At 36.0% G+C, this 23,394-nt stretch overlaps 1 protein-coding gene and 1 long non-coding RNA gene across 6 annotated transcripts in view; both read right to left on the bottom strand.

The window, feature by feature from the left end:
* cbfb (core-binding factor subunit beta) overlaps window positions 1–5,694 on the bottom strand; it is a 40,845-nt gene extending 35,151 nt beyond the window's left edge. Inside the window, exons 1-2 of one of the 4 annotated variants that reach the window (XM_044125780.1) lie at window positions 5,158–5,694; window positions 4,652–4,738 (exon numbers count right to left, since the gene is read on the bottom strand). In XM_044125780.1, the coding sequence (XP_043981715.1) occupies window positions 4,652–4,738; window positions 5,158–5,235 (165 nt within the window). In that variant the 5' untranslated portion in view covers window positions 5,236–5,694. The remainder of the gene's footprint in view (window positions 1–4,651; window positions 4,739–5,157) is intronic. The other 3 variants (XM_044125779.1, XM_044125782.1, XM_044125781.1) reach the window with 3 other exon arrangements.
* Window positions 5,695–14,962: 9,268 nt separating this feature from the next.
* LOC122836099 lies at window positions 14,963–21,984 on the bottom strand. Of its 2 annotated transcripts, none has more exons than XR_006371404.1 (3): window positions 21,404–21,984; window positions 21,218–21,308; window positions 14,963–15,478 (listed from the first exon to the last, which is right to left on the bottom strand). It is a non-coding gene; the product is annotated as an uncharacterized LOC122836099 (long non-coding RNA). The 2 variants fall into 2 exon arrangements; XR_006371405.1 differs by having other exon boundaries at window positions 21,892–21,984.
* Window positions 21,985–23,394: the final 1,410 nt, after the last annotated feature.

The raw sequence follows: 23,394 nt of genomic DNA, 5'->3' as shown, positions 1-23,394 counted from the left end.
ATGGCATGTTTAGCCTTTTCATTAAACCAGAGAAAAAACTTTCTCATTTTCTTTCACATCCAAGTCAGGACTCAACGTCAATATTTCTTCCAATCAGGAAAAAAATGTTTGGAAAATTAAAAATGACTTTAAGCCTAAATCTGGAGTGGATAGTTTTGTAACTTTATGGATCCCATATTTCCAGAATGTTTTCTTTGCTCTTTACTGTTAAACTGCTCCAAATATTTCACTGGGAGAAATTTACCAGTAAATATGTTACTGCTTATTTACACAGCAGGAGCCATTTTTAGATTTCACTATTTGATATTTTTACAATATTTAACATCAATTGTATGTTAAAGCTATGTGTTTTAAATGTTTTCATTTTAAATTATGAACCATGTTCATTCAGAGTCATGCTAACAAGCTAACAGTTTGAGTCAGACTTGTTGAAGTAAAAAACATCTAAAAGTTGCTGGAAAGAATTTGAGTTTGAGATGCAGAGCTTTGTCATTGATCTTTGTTTTGTTTTTTGGACGTTTATTATTATTATTATTATTACTGTTGCTATATATCTTTGAATATAATAAAAAATATTCCAGAGGAGCAGATCTGTTCCTTACTGTTGCTGTTACAACACCTGAACATTTAGTGGGAACATGAGTCAATATGACTCGACTGCTGCAGTCGCTGTCAGCAGTTAGTTGTGTGTTCTGGAGGTTAAAATGTGCTAAAACATAGACGATAATATATGGAATCCACTATGTTGAGATTTATATCTGGATTTATAAACTTAGTGATTTGTTGAGAAGTTGAGTAGATGTCTCTGTAGAATATAAAAACCCAAAAAAGGATTAAAAAAAGAAAAGATTACAGTAAAAGATATTAAGGATCAATTATAGAGTTGCTTCTCTCAACTATATCATTGCAGCTGCTGTCAAATAATGATGATAATAATAAAAGACACTTCCTACTAATTCAACAGCATTGAGTTAGTTTATAGATGAGTGTAAATAATAACTATGATTTGTTACAAAGCTAATACTTTGTGTGTAAATAAATAACAAAAATAAATCCTATCTAACAAAAAACGTAACAAAAGAAAGACTGACTGAAGAGACAAAACCAACAGTTTAAATTAAATACATTTTTCATCTTGACCAAATATGATAATCAAAAGATTCAGGCAGAACTGCTAGTTCAATTGGCTCAAAATAAATGAAAATAAAATCTATTGTGGCTTTAAAATTTTCACCACATTTGTTTTGAAATCAGTAAATAAAGCCCAGGTTACAATTGTCCAGATAATTTGATCCTTCACAGATTTTTTGTCTGACCATAATTAATATTGAGAAATGATCCTCAGCCGTGTTTACTTCATAGATAAATCTGCAGCATGATGTCACAGCTGGAGGTTTATAAATACAGACAAGCAGACGCATCATGTCCCTCTAAAAAATGGTGCAAGCCCCCCCGCTCTACCTTAAACGCCCCGCCGACCCGTCCTGCAGCGTGTCGGTGACCCGACTCTACACACAAACACTTTGTCTTTATTTTAGAAACTATGAGATTCTCTTAGTAGCTCAACTTCAAGGAACAAAAATTTCAAACTATCAAAAATGTATCAAATTAATTAAATTTAAAGCAGAAAGGCAATTATTAGAATTAGAGAATTATAATTCTTTTATTGTTATTGTACAAGAAAGCACAACGACATTTTTAAAAATAGCAGGTATAGAGGCAAAAAACAACTAAAAAATGGTTATAAAAAATAGTGAAAAGAAATAGAAAAAACCGAGATGTTAAATTCAAGATATTGGAAATAGAGATGCACCGATCTGACATTAATATCTGTACATATCTGTAAATTTCTGTGCATCTGTAAATTTGTAATTTAGTATATTTATATGTGCATTTAAAAAAAAAACTTTTTAGGAGAAGAATGTTTTTCTTTATAGGTATCAGCTGATACTAAAGTTCAGATATTGGTATCGGTATCAGCAGTGAAAAAAGTGGATCTTTAATTAAAAATATTGCACTTGATATGTATTGATATTTCACTAAAAAATATAGTATATTTAGAAATATACTAAACTATTTCTTGAGTTTAGTAAAACTGGTTTAGTAATTATTTGTGCCTGTCTTTACATAATGTCGAATAAAACATTTAATCACTTTGATTTTTAACACAAACTTCAGCAAACATTCAGAACAACCATATTAAATTTATCTTTTAGCTTTTAGCATACTGCTATACAGATTATAAGGAAACTAAGGCCTGTAATAAGATGATTAGTTAGCCAGGCTATCTGCTCTGGTAGAACCTGCAGTCAGCTAAAAACAGACATGCTGCTTTATTCTCTGTCTGATTCAAAAGTGCGGCCTTAAAAAGAGATGGATGGCGCTCCTTTAGGTTCTGGCATATGGGAAATATTTCCACTGGTGCCGTACGTTCGGACCCAGCAGAGCATCCATCTCTTCGTATCGGCTTCATGTGAAGCCAGAGAACTGTGGTTTTTAAATGGTGGAGGCAGATTCAGCCCAGATGTGTCTCTCCTGCCACTAAATATTTCTCTGCAACGGCACCAGCTATCTGCTGGCTGCAAAGTGAAAATAAAAAACACAACAAAATTCTGGTGAAGCACCCTCAAACAAAAGAACTGGATTTGCCTCAGATATATGCAACATTTACAAAGTTACATTTTGAAAAAATGGTCATATAAAGCAGAGAAAGTGCTTGATAGATGAAGATAATAGGGTAAAGCCACATTAGCTTTTAAATAAAAACAGTTTTTGTAGCATCATATTATTTTTACACGAGGTTTTCACATGATGAGGATCTTGCATACATTATTTTCTCCATAAATCATTTAATGATCACTAACATTTGTCCTGCTATGAAACAGGTCCAGTTTCTGCTGCAGGTAATCATGTCAGACTTGTCACAACATCTCAAATATGGCAGCTTAATGACGGCCCAGTTAAAGCCCAACTGGGACCAACATGTTTGTGTGTGATCACGCGTGTTTACATGAGCCACTGACTGCATTATTATGATGATGATGATGAGCACAGCAGGAGAAGATGAAGATAAGAAGTTAAAGCTGGAGGGTGTCCCTCCTCCTCCCTGGTTTAAGGAAATTTGTTTAAATTCAAATAAAACAAATTATGATGCTTCTTATCAATGGCATATAAAAAAGTTTTTAAGTTCAAGCCAATAAAATCATTTAATTTATAATTTAATAGATTAGTTTGTGGATGGATGCTCAAAACGCTGCCAGAATAGTTTGTTAAAATTTTACTGAAGGTGTTGGTTGAGCCATCTGACATCCTCCCAGTGCAGGAATGAGTTGTACTATAAATAATATAAGTTTAATAAAAGCTAATAGCTGTCAGACTTGTGGTTGAGAATATTTCAGTGCTGGAGCAAGATCTCAAGTTTGTATCCAACTTAGCAACAGCATAAAACAAACTTTGCCTTCTTTAGCCCTCAGGCGGTCTGTGAGGATGAATGGCATCCGTGGTTGCCAGGGAAACAACATGCACTCACCACCTTGATAGAACATTTTAAGTTTCACTTCAGCTTTTCACAGCAGCAATTCTTATTTTAAGATAAGCAAAATGATCCTCATAATCTGTGGAGGTTAGCTAATTTAGTTTGTTGTCTCTTTGTGGTTAAACTGATGTTTTACTCAGAAATACTGATTAAAATCTACACAAAATGAAAACAATCAGTTTTATTCTAACAGGTTATTTTAACGGTGTGTGCTGTGATCTCAGAACCATTTTACAAGAAACTTCCTGATCAAATTTGAACAAAAAGCAGCCACAGGTGTAGTCTGAAAAGATTATTATTAGGTCAGGTGTTTGGATGGAGTAAACAAGAACTAAATAATTATACACTGCACTGTTTATCCAGAAAAGGTTCAGTTTTGAGGCTGTACTTTGAGGCAATGTATTTTTTAAATTAAAATTCAGATTTAACTCCACAGGCAACTGACATCTCCAAATTTTAAACATAAATATGACAGGATTACGCCATGTTTTCAGACTACAACTAAAGCTAGCAAGCCCAGTTCTTATTCATTTTTTACACAGCAGAATATGAACTTTGTAAAAGTTCTGAATTATGAGGAATAACTGTGATGTTCAGTCAAAGCTGGCATGTTTTCCCTCAGTTATCCTCTCTGCTGTTTGGCTCAGGCTTTATCAGAAGTACAACGTTGGACTCTGGTGTCGGAATTCAATTCAAATATATTAAAACTCCAGAAAGATTATGTTCATAAAGGCCATAAATTCATTAGAAAGGCAGGTTACATGTAATATTTGAATCTTAAATGTTTTTAAGTGGCTGTAATTCATCAGAAAATCATCATATTTAACATAAATAAAGGCTTGAAAACATCACTGTGTATCTATAAAGTGTTTCACTTTGCGATTGAGTTGCTGGAAAACATCCACTTTTTAATAATATTGTAACTTATTGACTGAAAGTAAATGAGACCCTGGACTTGATTTGCCCCAGTACTTTGAGTCTAGCACCGCCTCTGAAGGCTCCAAATCCAAACATGCAGAGTTTCTTCCTCTTTGCTGGGTGTCATAAATGGCGCTCAGTAATCAGTACCACTTTACTTAATTGCACTGAATTAAATAAATCTAGTTTTGGACTCACGACTTCTGATCGTCCGTCCCTGCAGGCGTTCTGGAAGCGGGCTTGCCTCTCCTCGTGGGGTCGGTCCCTGAAGCCAGTGTATTTAATCTGCACAAGAAACAACACATTAATCCCCAAACATACAAAATTTAGCTCACAAATCCTTATTTTTTGGGGAAAATATGTACAATTTAATGTAAAAATTTTGGTACATCTTGGGTATTGGTTTTTGTTATTTTCAGCGAAAATGTAAAACAAAGAAGTTAAAGCTGAACAAAAAATAAAAAAACACTTTACCTGAAAATTGAATTTAAAAAACAACTTATGAGTGAAGGAAGGTGAAAGATTAAATCTTTAACTTAGAAATTATAAATCCAACCACCGTTTGTGAAGCATCTGTGAGTTAATACCTGTCCCTGACTTTAATCAGCATGTGCAGAGATGAAATAAAGGCAGATGAGATGAAGCGGAGCTCTGCCCGCCGCTTTCACAGCCTTTCTTCTCTTTATTTCCGCCGTCTCACTCACCTCACACTCTCTGCTTAACTTGCGGAAAAACTCCTCATTCTCAAACTTGCTCCTCTGGTCCGGGACTACCCGCGGCATCTTCTCCGACCCTGCGCGGCCACTCGAGCCTGTTTCCTCCTGATCCCGCACACTTTAAAGTTCCACAGTGCGTTTTTTTGCCGACCGTCCCGCACTCAGCCTCTCTCTCTTTCTCTCACTTCTCTTCCGTGTCTGTTTGTCTGTGTTTTTTTTCCCTCTCTCTCTCTTCCCTGTGTGGAGCAATGTGCTCCTTGCTGCTGGCCTCAGTGATTGGGACTGATGGTCTGCCTCAGTTTGGTGCGGCTCCTGCGCGTTCCGGGTCGCCTCTGGCTCCAAATGGCTCGCAGAAAGTGACCCGCTGCGGTACATAAAGCTCACTTTGGCCTTGAGGCTCCCCCTCCATCTCCTCCTCCCTCCTTTCCTCTTGTCTCTCGACGAGCGCCTGATCTTGAGCCACAAACAAGCGCTCTCAGGTCTACCTGCAGCTTTCCGGGTGATTCTCTTCTCGTTTGGATTCGTGCGTAAAAATGGTTTTTACGCACAAATAAACGACTAATTAAGGATTAATGGTCAATCTCAATTAAAGTAATAAATGTTACGCCCAAAATATGTTTTAGGTTGTTATGGAAGAGAAAAACAAAAGTTAAACCTTTATTCGTCATGTATCAAAGCAGCAATTGTTTAAAATACTTGATCGAAGATAAATAAATAAAATTAATAATTTATGTTGCACATCCTGAAGGCAACAAGAACAAAAGCATTTCTTCTTTGTTATCAGCTTCAGCCACAAAGTTCCTCTGCCTGTTTCCTTTGTGACACCTTCTCAGCAGCTGTCAGTGTTGAAAATTACGACACTTTTGTCGGAGCTTGAAGGCGTCAACAGTCTACTTCCTGGCTCCGCCGAGTCGCTCTTGTGACTGTACACCCGAAATACCGCCCCCACCCCACCTCCACCCCTCGTCATTCACAATACTATCGCAACCACACGCTGCGGCCACTGCGCATGCGCGCTTCCGACCAGACCGCAGGAACTTTATGGGAACCGTATGTGTGAAGTGAAAAAGAGAGGAGGAAGCAGACAGACTGAGTTTGAATTTAAAAAATCCCGTAATAATCCTAAAATCTTCCGGAAAATACGTAAAATGTCTGTTTCGTGTGTTGTAGTAGTTGTGGGTCATAAGTGAGTTTTCAAACTTTGTGATTACAAACTGAGATGTTATCACAAAGATCCATATTTCCTGTAAATAAATCAATCACTTTACACACTCAAAATGCACTTTTTAGAGCACAGTAACGTTCGGATCAAATTAAAATGAACTTTTCTCTGAAAATTGAAAGAAAATTCATAACAGCAGACAACCAAAAAGCACTTGCAGCACGATTGAATAGTAAAGATTCATAATGAATGAATGAATGTTTTTGTTCAAAGTAAAAAGTGTACTTTATCCAAGATTACTATTCCTTTAGACAAATGACGATAACCCAGATGATTATGTAAATCCTTTGTAATCTTCTGATTATTTCCAAGCCTTGAAGGTAAACAGAGGCACACCTGTGGATGAATTGTAAGGCAACAACTCAAATAGATGCAACATCATGGAAAAGACCTGGCTGAATCAGCTACGAGTGTCATCATCCACAAGGAAATGATTTCTGTACTTAGATGGGCTGAAAAGAAGCAAAAGGTCATCAATCAACAAGGAATCTAAGAACACAAATTAAAAGTTGCACAGTAGAAATAAATGCTTTAATTTTTTGAGACATGGCCAAGGTTCCACCTGGAAGAAACCTGGATGCGTGCAGGCCAGATATGGAGGCGGCGTCATCATGTTACCACATCAGGGAGTCCATGTAGATCTGTTGTTTGCTTTCCAGCGGTATCTTCAGCTTCTCTTTTGAGTGACTGGTCTTAATCTACTTATCTATTATTATTTTTTAACACAGTCCTTTTGTAAGCTAACTGTACCAGCGCACTTTGAGCTCACGCCCCCTTGCAGACCTGTAGGGGGCGCCCACGGACCAACAGTGGTCTGTGAACCACAGTTTGAGAAAGACTGGAGATTGTGCAAAAAAAATCAGGAAGCACAATTACTGGAAATAGAGTGAAACATAAAATCTGCAAAAAAAAGAAAAAGAAAATTATAAAACTCTAATTTTGAACAATTTCATAAATTATTTTTGAAATTCCATAAACAGATTTACTTTCAGGAGAAGCAAGCTGACAGTGGCTGAGGGACAATGTGGAAGTACTAATGGGACAAAATGGACTAATGGGTTCAGAAAGCACATTTTTATCTTGCATTAAAAACTCCAAACAGACGACTTCAACATCCAGCTGTGGTTAATTTTCAGATCCTTTCATGACTTTTTCTAATTGCTTTAAAAGTTTTAAATAATCTGGTCATGTTATTCAAATCGTATCAACTTTACATAACAATAAGATGTAGCAGACCAGATAGTTTTATTCAGATGCACAAAGTTCCAAACTGGGGCTCAAAGGGGATCCAGACGCTGCAGTTTTTGTCAAATAAACTCAATATTTTTACACCACAAAATGCTGATTTGATCAAATTTGATCAATATTTAAGTCTAAACATTCCTGCATGCTTGTTGTATTTGACAGTATTTTCCAGTCTGCTGATGTGCTGACAGTAACACCAGTGAGGAATGATTGTTTGATCCTGCAGTAAGCAGACAGATATAAACATGTTTCCATCACTCAGAGTAAAAGTGACTGAGACTCCCAGACATTTTTTGTTTCTTAATCTCTCACAGAAATCTTTATTAAACCATGAACATGAGCCAGCGGGCTTTCAAAGTGTGTGTTCACATTCTGGTGCTGCGTTTCTTTGTCGTGACATGTTGTGTTGTTTGTTTTGAAGGTGTTTGTCAGGCTGTCTGCCTCTGTGTGAGCTGGGAGATCAGAGAAACGTGCGTTCGGATCAAAGAGGAGAACTTCTGATGAAGCTCTAACTGCGTGGAGGTTTGAGAGTTTGAGGGTTTCTTCTAATTTTAACTGCGGCAGAATTAGCGGGGCTCTAAAACTTTTGGCCTAGTTGCGGTGCTTCTGTGCTGAATGTTTTAGTGATGACTTTTCACGCTCAGAAACAAGGCCTCAGGCAACAACATATGCTCTCAAACCTTTTTATGGAAAGAAACGCTCCTTTTATGACGCCCGTGTCATTGATTTCTGCCAAAGCTTAGCCTGGAGAATACTCCATCCCTCACACAGAGCTCGCTTTTTTACTGCCATATGTGTGCATGTGTGTGTGTTCTGGTTGGAGAGTCAGGGGTGATTAAAAACGGTAGCTGATGTTGTAAAAGGTTTCATTAATTAATCAGAACGTCTGTGGTTGCCATGGTAAAAAGTTCTGACAGTTCAATCATCACAGGACAGTGGACTCGGCCTGCAAAGTTTTCTCCTTCATGTTCTGTGTTTAGTGGAGCAAAGCATAACTCACTTCACATTGATTTATATGTCAGGCTGCTTCGAGACTTCTGTACTTTGTTTCATTTTAATTTAGTAAGCCACAAAATACAACAAATGCACTATAGAACTATATTAGTTTTATTGAACTGCATACATTTCAACTATTTATAAAACAGTCAAATTGAATTAAACTTATAATGCTGAATGGCAAAAAATACTTACATACTTTTCATTAAGCTCACATTTCTTTTTTGAAAATAATGCAATTGGTCTGATGTAACATTCTAATTTTAAACTTCGTATTTTCATTATCTGAAAGTGGAAAATTATTATAATTGACAGAAAAAAGCTTTTAAACATGAATCTGTGTGTGTAATTAATCTACTAAATGTGCTTCACTTACTGATAGTTTGTAAAATAAATGCACTTTTGAATTGAACTGTTATGCCATGACTAAAATTTTATCTGATTAACTATAGAAAAGTGAGACTTTTAGCTTTTTCTATTCACTTTTTGCTATTTTTTTCTACATAATTAAGCAGGCTATTCTGGTACTACAGTGCAATATGTTGCCATGTTTTTCTGTTTAGGTTGGAAAATGTTCTGATTTATTGCATAAAAATAAAAATCTCTTCAAACCCTAAAACATCTCATCTAGTGTTCAGCGTTATATGAACCATTTAAATGTTTATAACTCAAAACAGATCTGAATCTAATTTGAATTACAAAGAAAGTCATATTTGTCTCATACTGATTCCAATTTGTATTAAAACAAGTGTTGAAACATTCTTTATTTTCTTCCTACCAGCTGATCTCATATCTTAAAATTAATTTGCTAACTGAGGTTCTCAATTTTGATGGTCTGTTAACTTTTTCTGTTCTTCTAAATTTACTGTAACCGAATAGTGAACGCCTCGTCAGCGGAGGCGGAGCGTCAGAGTTGATTTCAGTGAAATGACATTAATAAAGAATGACTTCACGGTAAGAGTGTCGGATCATCGTCTCCTCGGAGTGAAACATTCCGACTCCTCGACTATCTGTGAGGGACATCCAGCTTTAAGCTCCAGCTGCTTTACAAAAGATATATTTTTGATGCAGTTTTAGAACATTTCTCATAAAATTCCAATCATGATTCACTGTAATTGTAGAAATGCCCTAAAATTGTTTCCTGGTAACAATGAAAGATTTATATTTATATAAGAATAATAGTAATAGCTTAATTAAATTATCATGGGTTGATATTTTTATGTCAATGAACAAAGACATCGACTTGATGTAATCTACTGGGTATTGAAAACTCTTTTCAACCATTTTGAATAAGAAACTGAACTTGACTGCACTGTTTGATAAATAGGGTTGATTGCAATGTATGTAAGATTGAAAGGAACTGACTTTTTTAAAGTGTATTGAGATTTTGTCTTGAGAATTAGGGCTATTAAAAGGGTGTCCTGAATTAAATTGAATTGAATCTGATATAATAAACCCATTAACTTAACATATTATCTATATTATCTTCAAACCTTTAGCCAACTCCATTAAATCTGAGAATCTGGAGTCTATAAGTAAAATAAAACTCACTGTGATTTTATATTGTTTAAAGAATCTATTTATTCATTGTCTGTTCTTACCTTGCATGCCTTGCATGGTTGTGGGGGCTGATGTATATTTTAAGGATTGGTCAAATATTGGTTTCAAATCAATTTTTATTTTTAAAGGTGACTTATTATATTTCCTAGAACAGGTTAGGATAGGTCTATATACAAAACATGTTCAGTACATTTTTGCACAAAATCGCTTTAACATGAGATTTTAATCTGCTCAGTTCTGCCTATTTTGACTGAGCTGTATCAGGGTCTCAAGTGTGCAAATATATAGCCGTACATCTTTGAAAAGCAGAAGTAGGGCCTCCTACACAACTAACAAGAATGCAGAAAGTGGTATCTGGATTGTTAGTCAACAACAAAACACTTCTCTTTTCCAGCAGTCATTGCACAGAGCATACAGCGGTAAGAACAGCAGTCTAAATGTGCAAGAGCTCTACTTGGGTTGCTAGGTAACGGGCAGGGCTTTGCTGCTGGGGTTGCTAGGTAATGAAAAATGCAGACACCTAAAAACATTAATTTACTGCCAAAAACCAGCTGGATGGTTTTTCTGTTTTAAATGCTTGGCCTGTTTTTAGAAGCAGTAGAAACCCAGATGGAAGTGCAAAACGTGCAAAATGTGAATTTTGCATAATATCTCCCCTTTAAGTTTATACCATTTATAGGATCAGTTGCTTGGCATATTTTCTGTTTGTCTTGATGCACTGAATCTAATATCTGACCCATAGTCAGTAACTGTTGTTGCATCAAATCACTTTGTATTTTAAAATCTAAAATAAAAAGCAGAAGGGCAAAAGCTCACTTGATTTTCAGTTTGAATACAGACTGTAAAAGCAGGGCCTCACGATCCTCAACATCGCTTTTTGATCCTTCAATGTCGGCTCTTCCTATCATTGTGAAGCAGAATTCACCAAGCGTTGGATTGTTCACCCACTAATAGGGAATGTGAGCTGGGCTTAGACCGTCGTGAGACAGGTTAGTTTTACCGTACTGATGATGTGTTGTTGCAGTAGTAATCCTGCTCAGGTTTGTTTTTTGGGATGAACAAACCTGAGAACAAACCTGAGCTCCATAAAGAAAGTCTCAGACTAAGATTTTACCCTAAATGCCCCACCAGCCTGATTCAGACCATTAGTTATAACTGAATAAATTAAATATATCCATGAAACCTAAATGTTTAGGTCAAAACAAAATGACAATGTCTGCAATCCTCCACATCACCTGGTTTTGTTTCTTTTCTTGTTTCTCATTGTTATTCAAGCATCCTAACAGAACAAAAATCTTCTTTGTTCACTGGGTGAGAAGATGCTGCTGCAGCCTAATAAATATTTAAAATGCAGCAATAAGGCAGAAGCGTAGAGAAGCTTGTGATGCCACAGCAACACAAAGCTGACTCCAGCATTTGCCATCTGCTTGATGTTTGAGAAGAACAAAGTTCCTCCTCATCCGACCTGCTGCTGGATGGCGTCGCCTCCATTTTAACAAAGTTCTGTCACAGAAATGAGCCGTTTGCAACTTTCTGAACTGTCAGCTTCTCTATAAAAGACACCGAGTCTGGAAACTGAACCAGAAAAGTAGCAAATGCATTCAGTTTGAGTTTTTTGTTCTCATCTCCATACGATTTATTTTACTTAGGGTGGGACTCTGATGATCCCATCATGAAGCCAGCTGCTTCTTTTAATGAAATGAGCTGCTCGCTGTGTGTTCACTCAGACTCTGCTCTGACTGTCTGCTTACATCAGTGACTGAGAATCAGCCTGAACATCCCATCATGGTCACTGTGACCCTCTTCACACAGAGACACATCTACACACACTGATGTACAGTATGGAGGCGAGCAGACGCTTCAGCGTGCATGTGTGTGTGTTTATTCCTGGTCAGACGACGGGATCCCGTGGCTGGAAGACAAATTTGGAACGGCGCAGGGTCCAGTATAGAGTTATAGAGTTACGGTCAGCCAGTCTGTCTGTCTGTCTGACTGACTGTTTGTTTGTCTGCAGAGGAAACGTCTGCAGGACCTGCAGAAGACTCCTCCTCAGCAGAAAATAACATACATGGTGCCACAAGTAGCTGAGATGATTAACAGGTTTATCTGTCTTCATTCTGGACTGTAGATGATCTTCACTCTTATTTAGAAGAGGCATAAATTACATAGAAAGAAATTAAAGAATGATTTGTTTTGGTGCCCTCTACTGGAACAACGCAGAAAATGCTGGTTTTTAATCTTCTTTGAAATGGATCCACAGAAACAGACTCAAACTTTCCTTTTAACAAGACTTTCTGTTCTTTTGTGCTTTTATAGACTTTACCTGTTTTATCAATAAAAAATCTTTGACTTGCACTGCAGCACTTTGATTTCATCCCAATAATTTAAAGTGATTTTTTTTAAATCAAGCGCTTTATTCTTAACACTTTTCATAGAAATTGTTTTCACAGAAAATAGTTAGCTCATTTATTGATTTTTTTTATTTTTATAGATGTTATTTTTATAGTTATGTTGTATTTAACAATATTCAACATTTTGGATGGAGTAGTTTGTGAACAAATAAGGAATATCTTAGTTTGTTTTATTCTATTTCCCATTTTGATTTAATCCATGACAAAAATCATTCAAATTAATACATTTTACATTATAGTTCATGTTCTATTTTATTGAATGAAATTTTTGGGAGTGATGTTAGTCTGTACTGTATCAGTAGTTTATATTGATTTTAAATAGTTTTGCAAAGTGATCAGATGTACAGTTATTAATATTTACTTATTTCACAAATAATCCTTACTGTAGATTTGACCTACATGAAAAGCTCACTTCCTTGGAGTACATCCAAAAAATATTGTTTTGTGATGGATCTGTTTGTCTTTCACACTTAATGGTTTATTTTATTTTATTATTTTTAAATGGTATGGACTACTTTTTGTCTGTAAATAAAGACTAAATATGTCAGCAGTAAATGAGAAAGTGATAAAAGAAACCTGCTGAAATCACCGATCAGCAGATTAATTCCTGCTGAAGATGCAGGTGAGCTGAAATTCTTGTTTGTTTTTCTTGTTCTTGTTTTTGTGTGTTAACAACCGTTATCTTCAAGGAAAAGCATGAAGACATTTCCCATTTGCATCCAGACAGCCCGACGTACAGGAAACTGCAGCTAAAGGAACAGTTTTCTGGAGGTTCAGCTGCAGAGAAAGTGCTTCAGGAATGGAGACCAGAAGAGAAGCCACTTTCAGGAAAACCAATGAAGAAGAAGATCAAAACCCTGAAATGTTGGACCTGTGGCCCAAAAAGCAGGTGGAGAAACTGAAGACAGCAAAGTGGGATTAACTGCAAACAGGGAGAGAAGAATTGATCTGGAAATACTAATACATATTAAGGAGAAATCTGAATTTGATGATAAAATTTTTTCAAAAAGAACAGAAAGACGTAAAAAAAAAAGTAAGGTTTTATTGTATTTTTAACATAATAACTGAAAACAAAGTCATTAAACATTTTGAATTTGAAGCTAAATCATTGGAGTCAATTAGTAATAAGCTGTTAGTATCATTGGCTTCATAATTCATTTCAGTTGCAATAATCTTTAGCTCTTTTGCTGTGATGTTTCTGCATGAAGAGATGAATGTTAACGCCTAGAATAATAACGATTACATGATGCTAACTTCAGTAACATACCAGTACACAGCAACAGAAGGAACTGATGGATGTTATTGTTTCCTGAAACACCATGACTCTTTTAAATGGTGCTTCCAACAGATTTCTGAGGAGATCTCAAGCCTGATCTCCAGGATCAGAATGGATCAAAGCGTTCTCCAGGGTCATTTATGAAGAAAAGATGCAAATAAAACACACATTTTCATCACTAAATATTTCTCATGTCAAGTATTTTATCTTGCCAACAGAGTTATCTATCTATCTATCTATCTATCTATCTATCTATCTATCTATCTATCTATCTATCTATCTATCTATCTATCTATCTATCTATCTATCTATCTATCTATCTATCTATCTATCTATCTATCTATCTATCTATCTATCTATCTATCTATCTATCTATCTATCTATCTATCTATCTATCTATCTATCTAGGGTGTGGTGGTGCAGTGACTCCATCCCGCCACTAGGTGGCTCACCCGTTCCACTTCAAATAGGGAAAATAAGAGGAACTTTCCAGTATTTCTTTCAGAGAAGATCTTCAGGGGATTTCTCTGTCTCTGTAACACCTAATTATTATAATAAAGACATACTGTCACTGTGGAAAATAAGTACAGCTAAAGTCTCGAATGTTTCTTATGTTGTGTAATTTTCTCACCCACAGAAACCTCCAGGGATTGAGCAAAACTGAGCGACTGAACTTCCTCTTCTGATATCCTGACAGTTTGCAAATGGTGCCCATAAACTTTAAGCACAAAGAGTTTGTCTCTTTAAAATAAGAAGCATTGCTACATCTAATTATCTATTTATTGCCATAAAATGTTACTCATTTTCATGTCTTCAATAAACTTTGTCACATCATATGTTTACAACTTTGGTCATCCTATTACAATACAGAATGCTTTATTATGTACCACATATATTTGTTTGGAATTGAACAAAAGCTTCATTCATGGGAGTTCTGTGTGTGAAACTGGAAACAAATCAATATTTTCATAGCAAAAAAATCATATCATTTTTTTGTGAAGAACACATTCCAAATCAAAGAGATGATGTAAATATAAAAAGCTTACTAGGAAAGCTTTTCTTGTTTTTAGTCAAACACTGAGTTATTGAAAAGACTGTTGGACTTAGCAGTTATTGTATTAATTTAAATGTCTTCTTCTACAAAAGCCAGTTAATTGAAAGGGTTTAGCTTTGCCAAAGATTTTCTTAGAATACTTATGAATGCAAAATGTACACTCACAGGAATATTTCTGTGTGTAATTGTTTTTTCTCCTAGCAGTTGCTATAACAGGGTAGTCAATGTGTGCAGCTTAGATTCCAATAAGTAAGCCAAACATTTTACCCATTTTTCAGATCTGAAAACAAACCACATGAGCTGAAGTGTTGCTGAGCTGGTGGGGATCATGTGTGCAGGCACATAGAGGGTCAGATGGGCAGTCAGGTGATGTGCACAAGGTGGAGGCTGGCTGAGAACAACTTCTAGGGCAGAATATAAATTCAACAAGCTCGCATAAAAACCACAGACTGAAGCTGAGGGTGATGGTGGAGGAGGAGTTTGTGTGTTGAACCGTGGAGGCAGACAGATGCTCAGTGATAGATGATGACATCCAGGTGCTCACACTCAGTGAAAGAAGGAGGGAGATTATGATTAGTATAATGCTGGTGTCATAGCACAGTCTGAACATCTGTGCTTGGACAATAACCTCATCAGAAGTTTGAATTACTGTTTTCTTCATAGACATTTTAATTTCATTGTGTCAGGGCTGCATCCTAATGTCTGCACTGCTGCATATGCAAAGAAAGTTATTTACTATGAATCTGACAAGATCCTGCTGGTTTCTGTCTCCGGTCTGAAGGTCAAACCAGAGGAGAAAAAAAACGTCTGATTTAGTTCAGGAAAATGTGACTTTGTGTCCTGAAAGGCTGAACCTTTCATAGCCTGATAAATACAGGGTATGAAAAATGTATGACAATAGCAACTTTATTCACTAACAACTGATAATCACAACTATTTATTATTTTTTTTGGCATTGGTCGACAGGTGCAAGTGTTCAGGAAAGGTCGAAACGAGCTACAAACACATAATTGATGCAAAAACTAAAACACAAAAGAACAAATGCAGCAGGAAATGCTGCAAACCAAAAAAAAAAAAAAAGCTGTGACCATATGCAAGATGATGCAACCAAAGGAAATAGAACCAAAAGGGAAACAGGCACACAGCAAAAATAACAGCAAGTACAAAGAGTTGAAAAGTTGCTTCCCAGAATGGAAGAGCTCCAGACCACTAGGGGGAGTCTGGAGCATGTGATATTATCTATGCAGATATGTTGCTGTTCTATAATATCGGAAAAGATCGCATTTTTGAAAAATATGTCAAGTCTTCCCTAAACTTTCTTCTGAAAATCTTATTAAATCATGATATCACATCTTTACTGAGTGTCTGGTCCCATACGATTTGGTAGTCGACTCCCCCTACTGGTCTGGAGGACTTCTGTTTTGTGAAGTGAGTTTGCATTGTTTCATACTTGCTGTTGTTTTTAACATTTGACAAACTTTCAGTTTTTCTTCTATTTCCTGGGGCTGAAGGAGTTTTTTTTATTGGTGATTGCAGCATATTTTATTTGCAACATTTTTCAGTTACTTTTATTTTAGATGTGTTTGTGTGTTTTGGAGTTTGCATCACTCATGTCAAGTCATTTCATTTTGTCATTTTCTGCACATTTGTACCTGTCGTCCAATGTAATTTTTCATCATGGACATTTGATTCAGATGAAAAGGAGTTTGTGCTTCAACTCTACTTTCATTTGCTTAGTAATTAAATTGCTTAAAGTCTTTGGCAACAATCAAAAAGCAGTTTTATTCTGTAATGACAACATATGATAAGGTCTGAAAAAGAAATTTTGACTCCTGGAAAAATAACACCAAAATCAAGACTGTTTAGGTGCTGAGAGAAAAAAATGCTTTAACTTTGAAAGCATCGGAAACAATGTCTGCAGAAACTTTACTCACATTTTCCAGATACCAATTAAAAGTTGGGCGCTATTAATTTCAGCCAGAATTGCTGCTTCCTTAATCCAGACTGCATCGCAGACCTTTCAGTAGATTAACACTGGCAGCGGGTCGGGCTCATTAAATCAGCAGTCCTCTGACTAAACATCTCAAGGTGAATAATGATTATTTATTCTGCTTGATCTTGGTGAGCACCCTCCACCTTTGAAACTTCTTTCTGCTTCTTTTTTTTATTACAGTCTCTTTAAACTTTCAGTCAAATCCACATAAAATTGCTGCTGGAACTCAGACTATAACTTCTGAAGCAGCTTCTTGTCGCTGATGTGTTTCTTAGTGAAGTGTTATTTTGGATTTGAGAGAAATAAAAACAACACAAAGCTTATTTGCTTCAGAGACGATAGTGTGATTTTTTTTAAATATTAAAAGGCTTGTTTCCTCAGTTTCACCAAATTGTCCTTTTTTAATTGTGAGCAGATGGGCAGTTATGCTCATTTTCATTTTGTATATCTGAAATCTGTTTTAAAAAATTCATTCAGCCAATTAATCCAATCCTTGGGTTTAAAATGCCTCTGTATGAAGCCAAATCTGCCTGTAAATTAACATAGTGATAAATGACAACTTGTGACAAAAACTGCAACAAAATATTATATAAAGTGGTCTTGCAGCATTCATGAAACCTCAATTTAACCAACATTGTTACACTAAAGTGTACAACTCACCACATTCAAACAATAAACCGGTAAGCAGACAGCAGACAGTTCATATCAGGTGGCTAACTGCAGCGGTTGAGTAAAACATTGACATTGGAAAGAAGCAGCTAAAAGTCTCACTTTTCTGCACATAATAAGAGCACAAGACTCTATTGTGATGCAGCTGCCAAAACGTTACTGATGAAACACTTTTATTTACACCACTCAGTCAAACTCTATACATTCCTCCACGTTTGGCCTTAGTTAGCATTAACTTGAAGTAAAAATGTTACTTCCACCATACTTTTAGCATACCTTGCACTCTTAAAAATAAAAGGTAGAGCCTTTTTGTTCTTGAGACCCAAAGTGCCAACTGCTAAAGATTATTTTAAGATTTTCTGGTTCTAAAATATATTTCCTCCAGGTAATTGATGCAGAACATTGTTATAGTTTCTTGCTAACTCATTAAAGCTGCTATATGTAACTTTTATAAAAATCTTTTTTCTACATGTTTGTTGAAACCATCACCATGTCATGACAGTATGCTAACTAGCACTGTCAATCACCTTTCTGTGTAGTGCTACTCATACCTCCTCTCTCTGCCTCGTTTCTCTCTGGTAAGATGCAGTTAACACAGCCTGTCATAAATGCTAAGGCTAGCATTAGTTGACATAGTCGGCCGATAAACAGTTTTTCTGTAACGGTAAGTTGTTTCTCTGCCATTAGCATATTTAGCAGCAAGTACATAATATTGATTGACAGCGTTAAGCCCTTCCTCCTGACTCTGATTGCTTGTTTTTGGTGTTTTCTTCAGACACCAATAGTAGCTCAGAGAGGTAGAGGAGAACGATCTTTTCACAGATTATCTGTCTCATAACATGCTGTCATGACATGGTGATAGCTTTAACAAATATGTCGTTTTTACAATAGTTACATACTGCAGCTTTAAAATCAAAGGTGAATCAAAATCCTTAAATCCATGTTTGGCCTTTTTTAATAACTGATTTAAAAAAACCCTGATTTTTCAGATATCAATTAAAACTTGTGTATTATGGATCTTTATTTATACTATTATTATATTTACACCGTATCCAGAATATCATGTTTCTGAAATCTAACACTAATAATAAAGTTTACATCTTTGAATCAAAGCAGCTTTCTTTTTGCTGCTTGTCAGCTTTTTTCCATGAAATGCACTGAGTCGGGTCTGTTTCTTAATGATGCAGAGCTACAGTAAGGGAATTCGTCCTCTGAGACCCATAAGGACCAGAACGCTGCGGCTCCATTAAAATGTGAGTGTGAGACCTGTCGGCCAGATTTACGACAACACAAAGCAAACATTCAGCACAACAAGAAAGTAACAGGATACTGATGAGTTTTAGGTTGAACTTTGTGGCTCTACACCAGCATAATAAATATAAGAGGGAGAAAAGGCTGGAGTGTCTGTACTGTAATTTATATTGTTGTATGTTAACAACCTCCCAATGCAGCACCTTTTCCTAAAGCAAACTGACTGCTTTAATCTAGACTACTTATCTGAAACTTTTACTTCTCATATTTATTTATAGGAAGGAACAAATGAGACTGCATAAAAGACGTGTAAAAACTCTGTTTTCTGCTTTGTATCTGCAAAAATATAGCTTTTGCGTAGAAGAAACAAATTCACACCGTAGATAATATCTCAGACCTCTCATTCAGACAAGAATGAAACCAATAGAACGGAAAAAACAAATGCAGGCAAAAATGGAAAATGAACACAAATAGAAAGTATGGTGGTGGAGGGCTGATGATTGGGGCTTTCTTTGCACCTTTCAGGCAATGTCAACCTTTGGGTCCTTTCAAAAACATAAAATATTCTATATGTCAAGAAGTCAAGAAATGTAATTTCAAGATTTTTATGACAAACATTTGAAAGTCCTCTTGAAAGTGTTGAGTTCATAAGAGATTTGACATGAAAACAATTGAAAGAACCACTGGTTTTTGTTGGTGAAAATGTTTAAATCTATTTTTCCTCAACACGGAAAAACAAATGCAAACAAATGCATCTCTATTTTAAATTATCATTATAGTTACAAATAGAAATATCCCTTATTGTGGCAGAGTGAATAAATTCTGGAGCAACAGCAGCAAAGTGACAGACAATCAAAGCGAAGAGATTCACAAAAAGATAAGATTATAAAATCTATAAAAACAGAATAAAGAACAACCTATTGTAAAGTAAGGCAAAATTTTCAACATGAATACATGAATAACAGGAGTTGTCAAAAATAGTGTAATCTTGTCCAGTTCCTCAGTTAAACATGGCTAACTCAACAGCAATAATAACAACATGATACAGTTTGATCTTCCTTTTCTTTGTGTTGTGAGAAATAATCAGGAAAGTTTTTCAGATAACTGGGGAAAGCTTGGCACGTCCAAAGAGAAAAGGATTATTAAATCCTCACAAAGCACACTGAATTAAATCTGACACAGAGTTTTTTCCTTTTAAGTCCTGCCTGTCTTCATTGATTATAATAACTTTGAGGCTGACAATGAATATTTTACTGTGTAGTATCTGCTATTAAATATCAGCAGACAAAGAGAACACTTTTTTTTTGGCTTAAATCAACAACGTAAATTGTTTTTTTTTTTAAGTTTCTTTTTTTTAAAAAAAGAAATAAAGCTGAGATAAATTTCTAGATCAATTTCAAAAAAATGTTTAGCAGCATAAATTTTTCTCAAACTGCAGCATTTCTGTTACCTCATTGCTTCTGCTTTATTTTCAGTTCATTTAAAAAAATAAATCTCCCAGGATTTATAAACACCTCACAGGTTGAAAGGCGCTAAAGTAACCCTCAGCTAAGATTTAGTTTTCCTTATTCCCGGATGTGTTTATGGACTGACTGCTCATCACTTCATCCCCACTCGGTTAAATCAGAAAATCGATAACTCTCTCTGTCTCTGCTGCAGAGTCTGTTCTGAATTTACTTTCATTTCTCCTCAAACGTCTGACACCCTGTTGTACTTTCACTGTCTCACGAGCTGCGTTTCTGTTACGAATGTGCATAAAACTTTCCTGATATTCCATTAATGTTGAAAAAACACAATTTCGCAATCGCTGTGTTTCCGTTAAATAATATACACAGAAATTAAAATCACACATGAATAAGTATGTTCACACAAGTCATTAAAAAACATTTCACCCTTCATCCTCCTAACACTTCTTGCTGTCTTTTTCAACGTTTCTGCCAGAGGTAACATCCAATTGTTGATCACATGACTTGAGTGATACAAAAAAAGTTTTCCTTTGCAGATTTGCAAAGTACACTCATTTTGATATGGCTGAGAACTACCTCAACCTAGTGCAAAAACTCTTATCAATTTTTTATTTATTTATTTATTTTTTAAATTAACGTGTTTCCATTAAGCAAGTTTACATGGGTGAAATCCCACTGGTTGAAGAATAATCATAAAAAAAAAAAAACATTATAAACAGATCAATGCATTTTGGCTTGTGGCTTTCTGCAAGGTCATAACAAAACAATGAGGGGTTTACATTGAAATAGAAAAGGTGGGAAAATTCAACTTAAGCACATAAGGGGGTGGAGTCACATGGTTGAAACATAATCTAAATATTGGGGTTGAATCCCTTCAAAGTAAATTAAACTGTTTATGTACTTACCAGGTGGTGAGCAGCTGCGCAGGCGCCCCATGTGATTAGGCTGCTCAACTACCAACCTCTTCTCTTTCTTCTACTTTCCAGGTCTTAAACACTGTAAATAAAAGTCAAGGATTTATCGTGCATCCTTTCCTTATGACTAACTCTTACAAAATACTTTTTTTTTTTCCATCACATTTTGCAGCTTACTATTGATGCGATGAGCGGCCATATCGAAACACAAAGTCAGCCTTAGTCGTAACAGGGGGAAGTCAGAATTACTTGGGAAATCTGACTTCTGAGGGCATTCCAGGTAATAAAATTTTTCTGAATGGGAAGTCAGAATTTTCCACTTCCGAGTTCGACAGGAATTCACCAGTCAGTCAGTGATGGCTAACATGCTAATGCTAGCCTACTTGTAACTGGCTACATTCATACTGCAGGTCTTAATGCTCAATTCTGATTTTTTTTTTAAACTTGTATTTAATTTTATTTTTGCGCGGTCATTCACACTTCCAAATATATGCGACTTGGATAAAGTCGTTATGTTCCCGTTACGCCCTAAAAGTCTCCGGTACTCGCAGGAGAGGGCACAATAACGTCACACAGAGATAGCGCTCAGTGTTTTACCAACAGGCATACAAAAAGAAAGTGCCCAGATTTTGCGGCAGTTAAACTAATGATGGAGCGTATCTTACGATTTTAAAGTTGTTTTCCGACTGGAGCCAGCACATTGACAACTTTATCGTCATTATCGTCCGCCATGGTTGTTGTTTTTCTTCCCGTTTGTGCGGGATCAGGACGAAGAATAGTGACGTTTGTCGAGTATCAATGACGTTCAGACTCAGGTCAGATTTGAAAAGATCAGATACGTATTGGATCTCGGACCACATATCCACATACAGTGGGCCGCAATCGAAAAACCCTGATCATGACAGTGTTCCGACTGTTATGAAAAGATCAGATACAGGCCACATTAGAACAAAAAAGTTGGATTTGAGTCACTTCAGGCCATAGTTTGAAAAACATTGACAACACTTCTGCCAGCTTTAGCATTTTAGCTAATTTCAGCTCCGTCCTGTGGACGGCTGAAAGCTGGAGATAGACACACATGTAACTAACTCCATATTGTTTTACCATCTTGATGTAGTTGGCATGCTGCAGAATTTACGCAAGTAAAAAGTGCAGATTCACTTTCAGGGTTAGTGGTTAATTTGTCCCTTTACCAATACACGCCACATTTCATGCCTATTCATTGTCATTTCATCATTTCCTACTTCTATTTGGTTCCTGTAAATAAACTTCATACTGAAACTTCAGACTCATACAAGGATGTCACTATACTTTTCTTTGTAGTAAAATATTTTCACAAATTATGGACATTTTATAAATAATTCTTAAATCTCCCTTAGGATTTAGTTATTTACTGAATATATTACATTGCATCCTTTTTTCATTTATTTTGGATGTGAACTCTGTTTATTCTGATCAAATCAGAAGAACGTTAATAAACCTCCTCCTGGGAGACTATAACCTTAAACTCAGTTGCTGAAGTGAATAAAAACCAACGCATGTGGGAGAACTTTGATAGTAAAAGAGTGAATCTGCAAAGAGATGAATACATTTCTCACTCCAATGTTTCTTTTTTAATTTTGTTCTTGATCTATTAGCATCTCAGCTGATGAAAAACTACAAAATTATTTGTTGTGGCTGCAACATTCTTCAGTCTCAAGGCTCTCACACAAACATATCTACACTAAATGCATACATCTTTGCTCTGAAAAAAATATAGACTATGTATATTTCATAAAGCAGTGGGAAAGACAGAAAACAAAGTAAAGCAAAGCAAAAAACTGCATATTTCTTGCAGATGTTTGAGGCTCTGTTTCCTGCACTTCTCTGTTATTATGTGTGAACTCAGTGAACCAGGCCAGTCCTTGCAGTAGCAGCAGCAGCAGCAGCAGCAGCAGGATAAAAGCAGTTGCTCTCTGCCTCAAAGCTCCACTTACATCGACTTTCCCATCTACTGTGACAAGGGCGCTTGGTTTTAGGCTTCATGTCAGGATAAGTACTGGATGTGTAGGACATTTTCTCTGTGCTTTATCTGAGGAAATCCAGTTATCGAAATGTGTATTCATGTTGCAGAATTACAGATAGATATCCGTGTACATGTAATAAATCCCACTGGAAGAGGTTAAGTG

The sequence above is a fragment of the Gambusia affinis genome, linkage group LG08 (assembly GCF_019740435.1).
Source record: "Gambusia affinis linkage group LG08, SWU_Gaff_1.0, whole genome shotgun sequence".
Lineage (NCBI taxonomy): Eukaryota > Metazoa > Chordata > Actinopteri > Cyprinodontiformes > Poeciliidae > Gambusia > Gambusia affinis.
The sequence above is the reverse complement of the archived record's forward strand: the minus strand, read 5'-3'. Positions and strand labels throughout refer to the sequence as shown.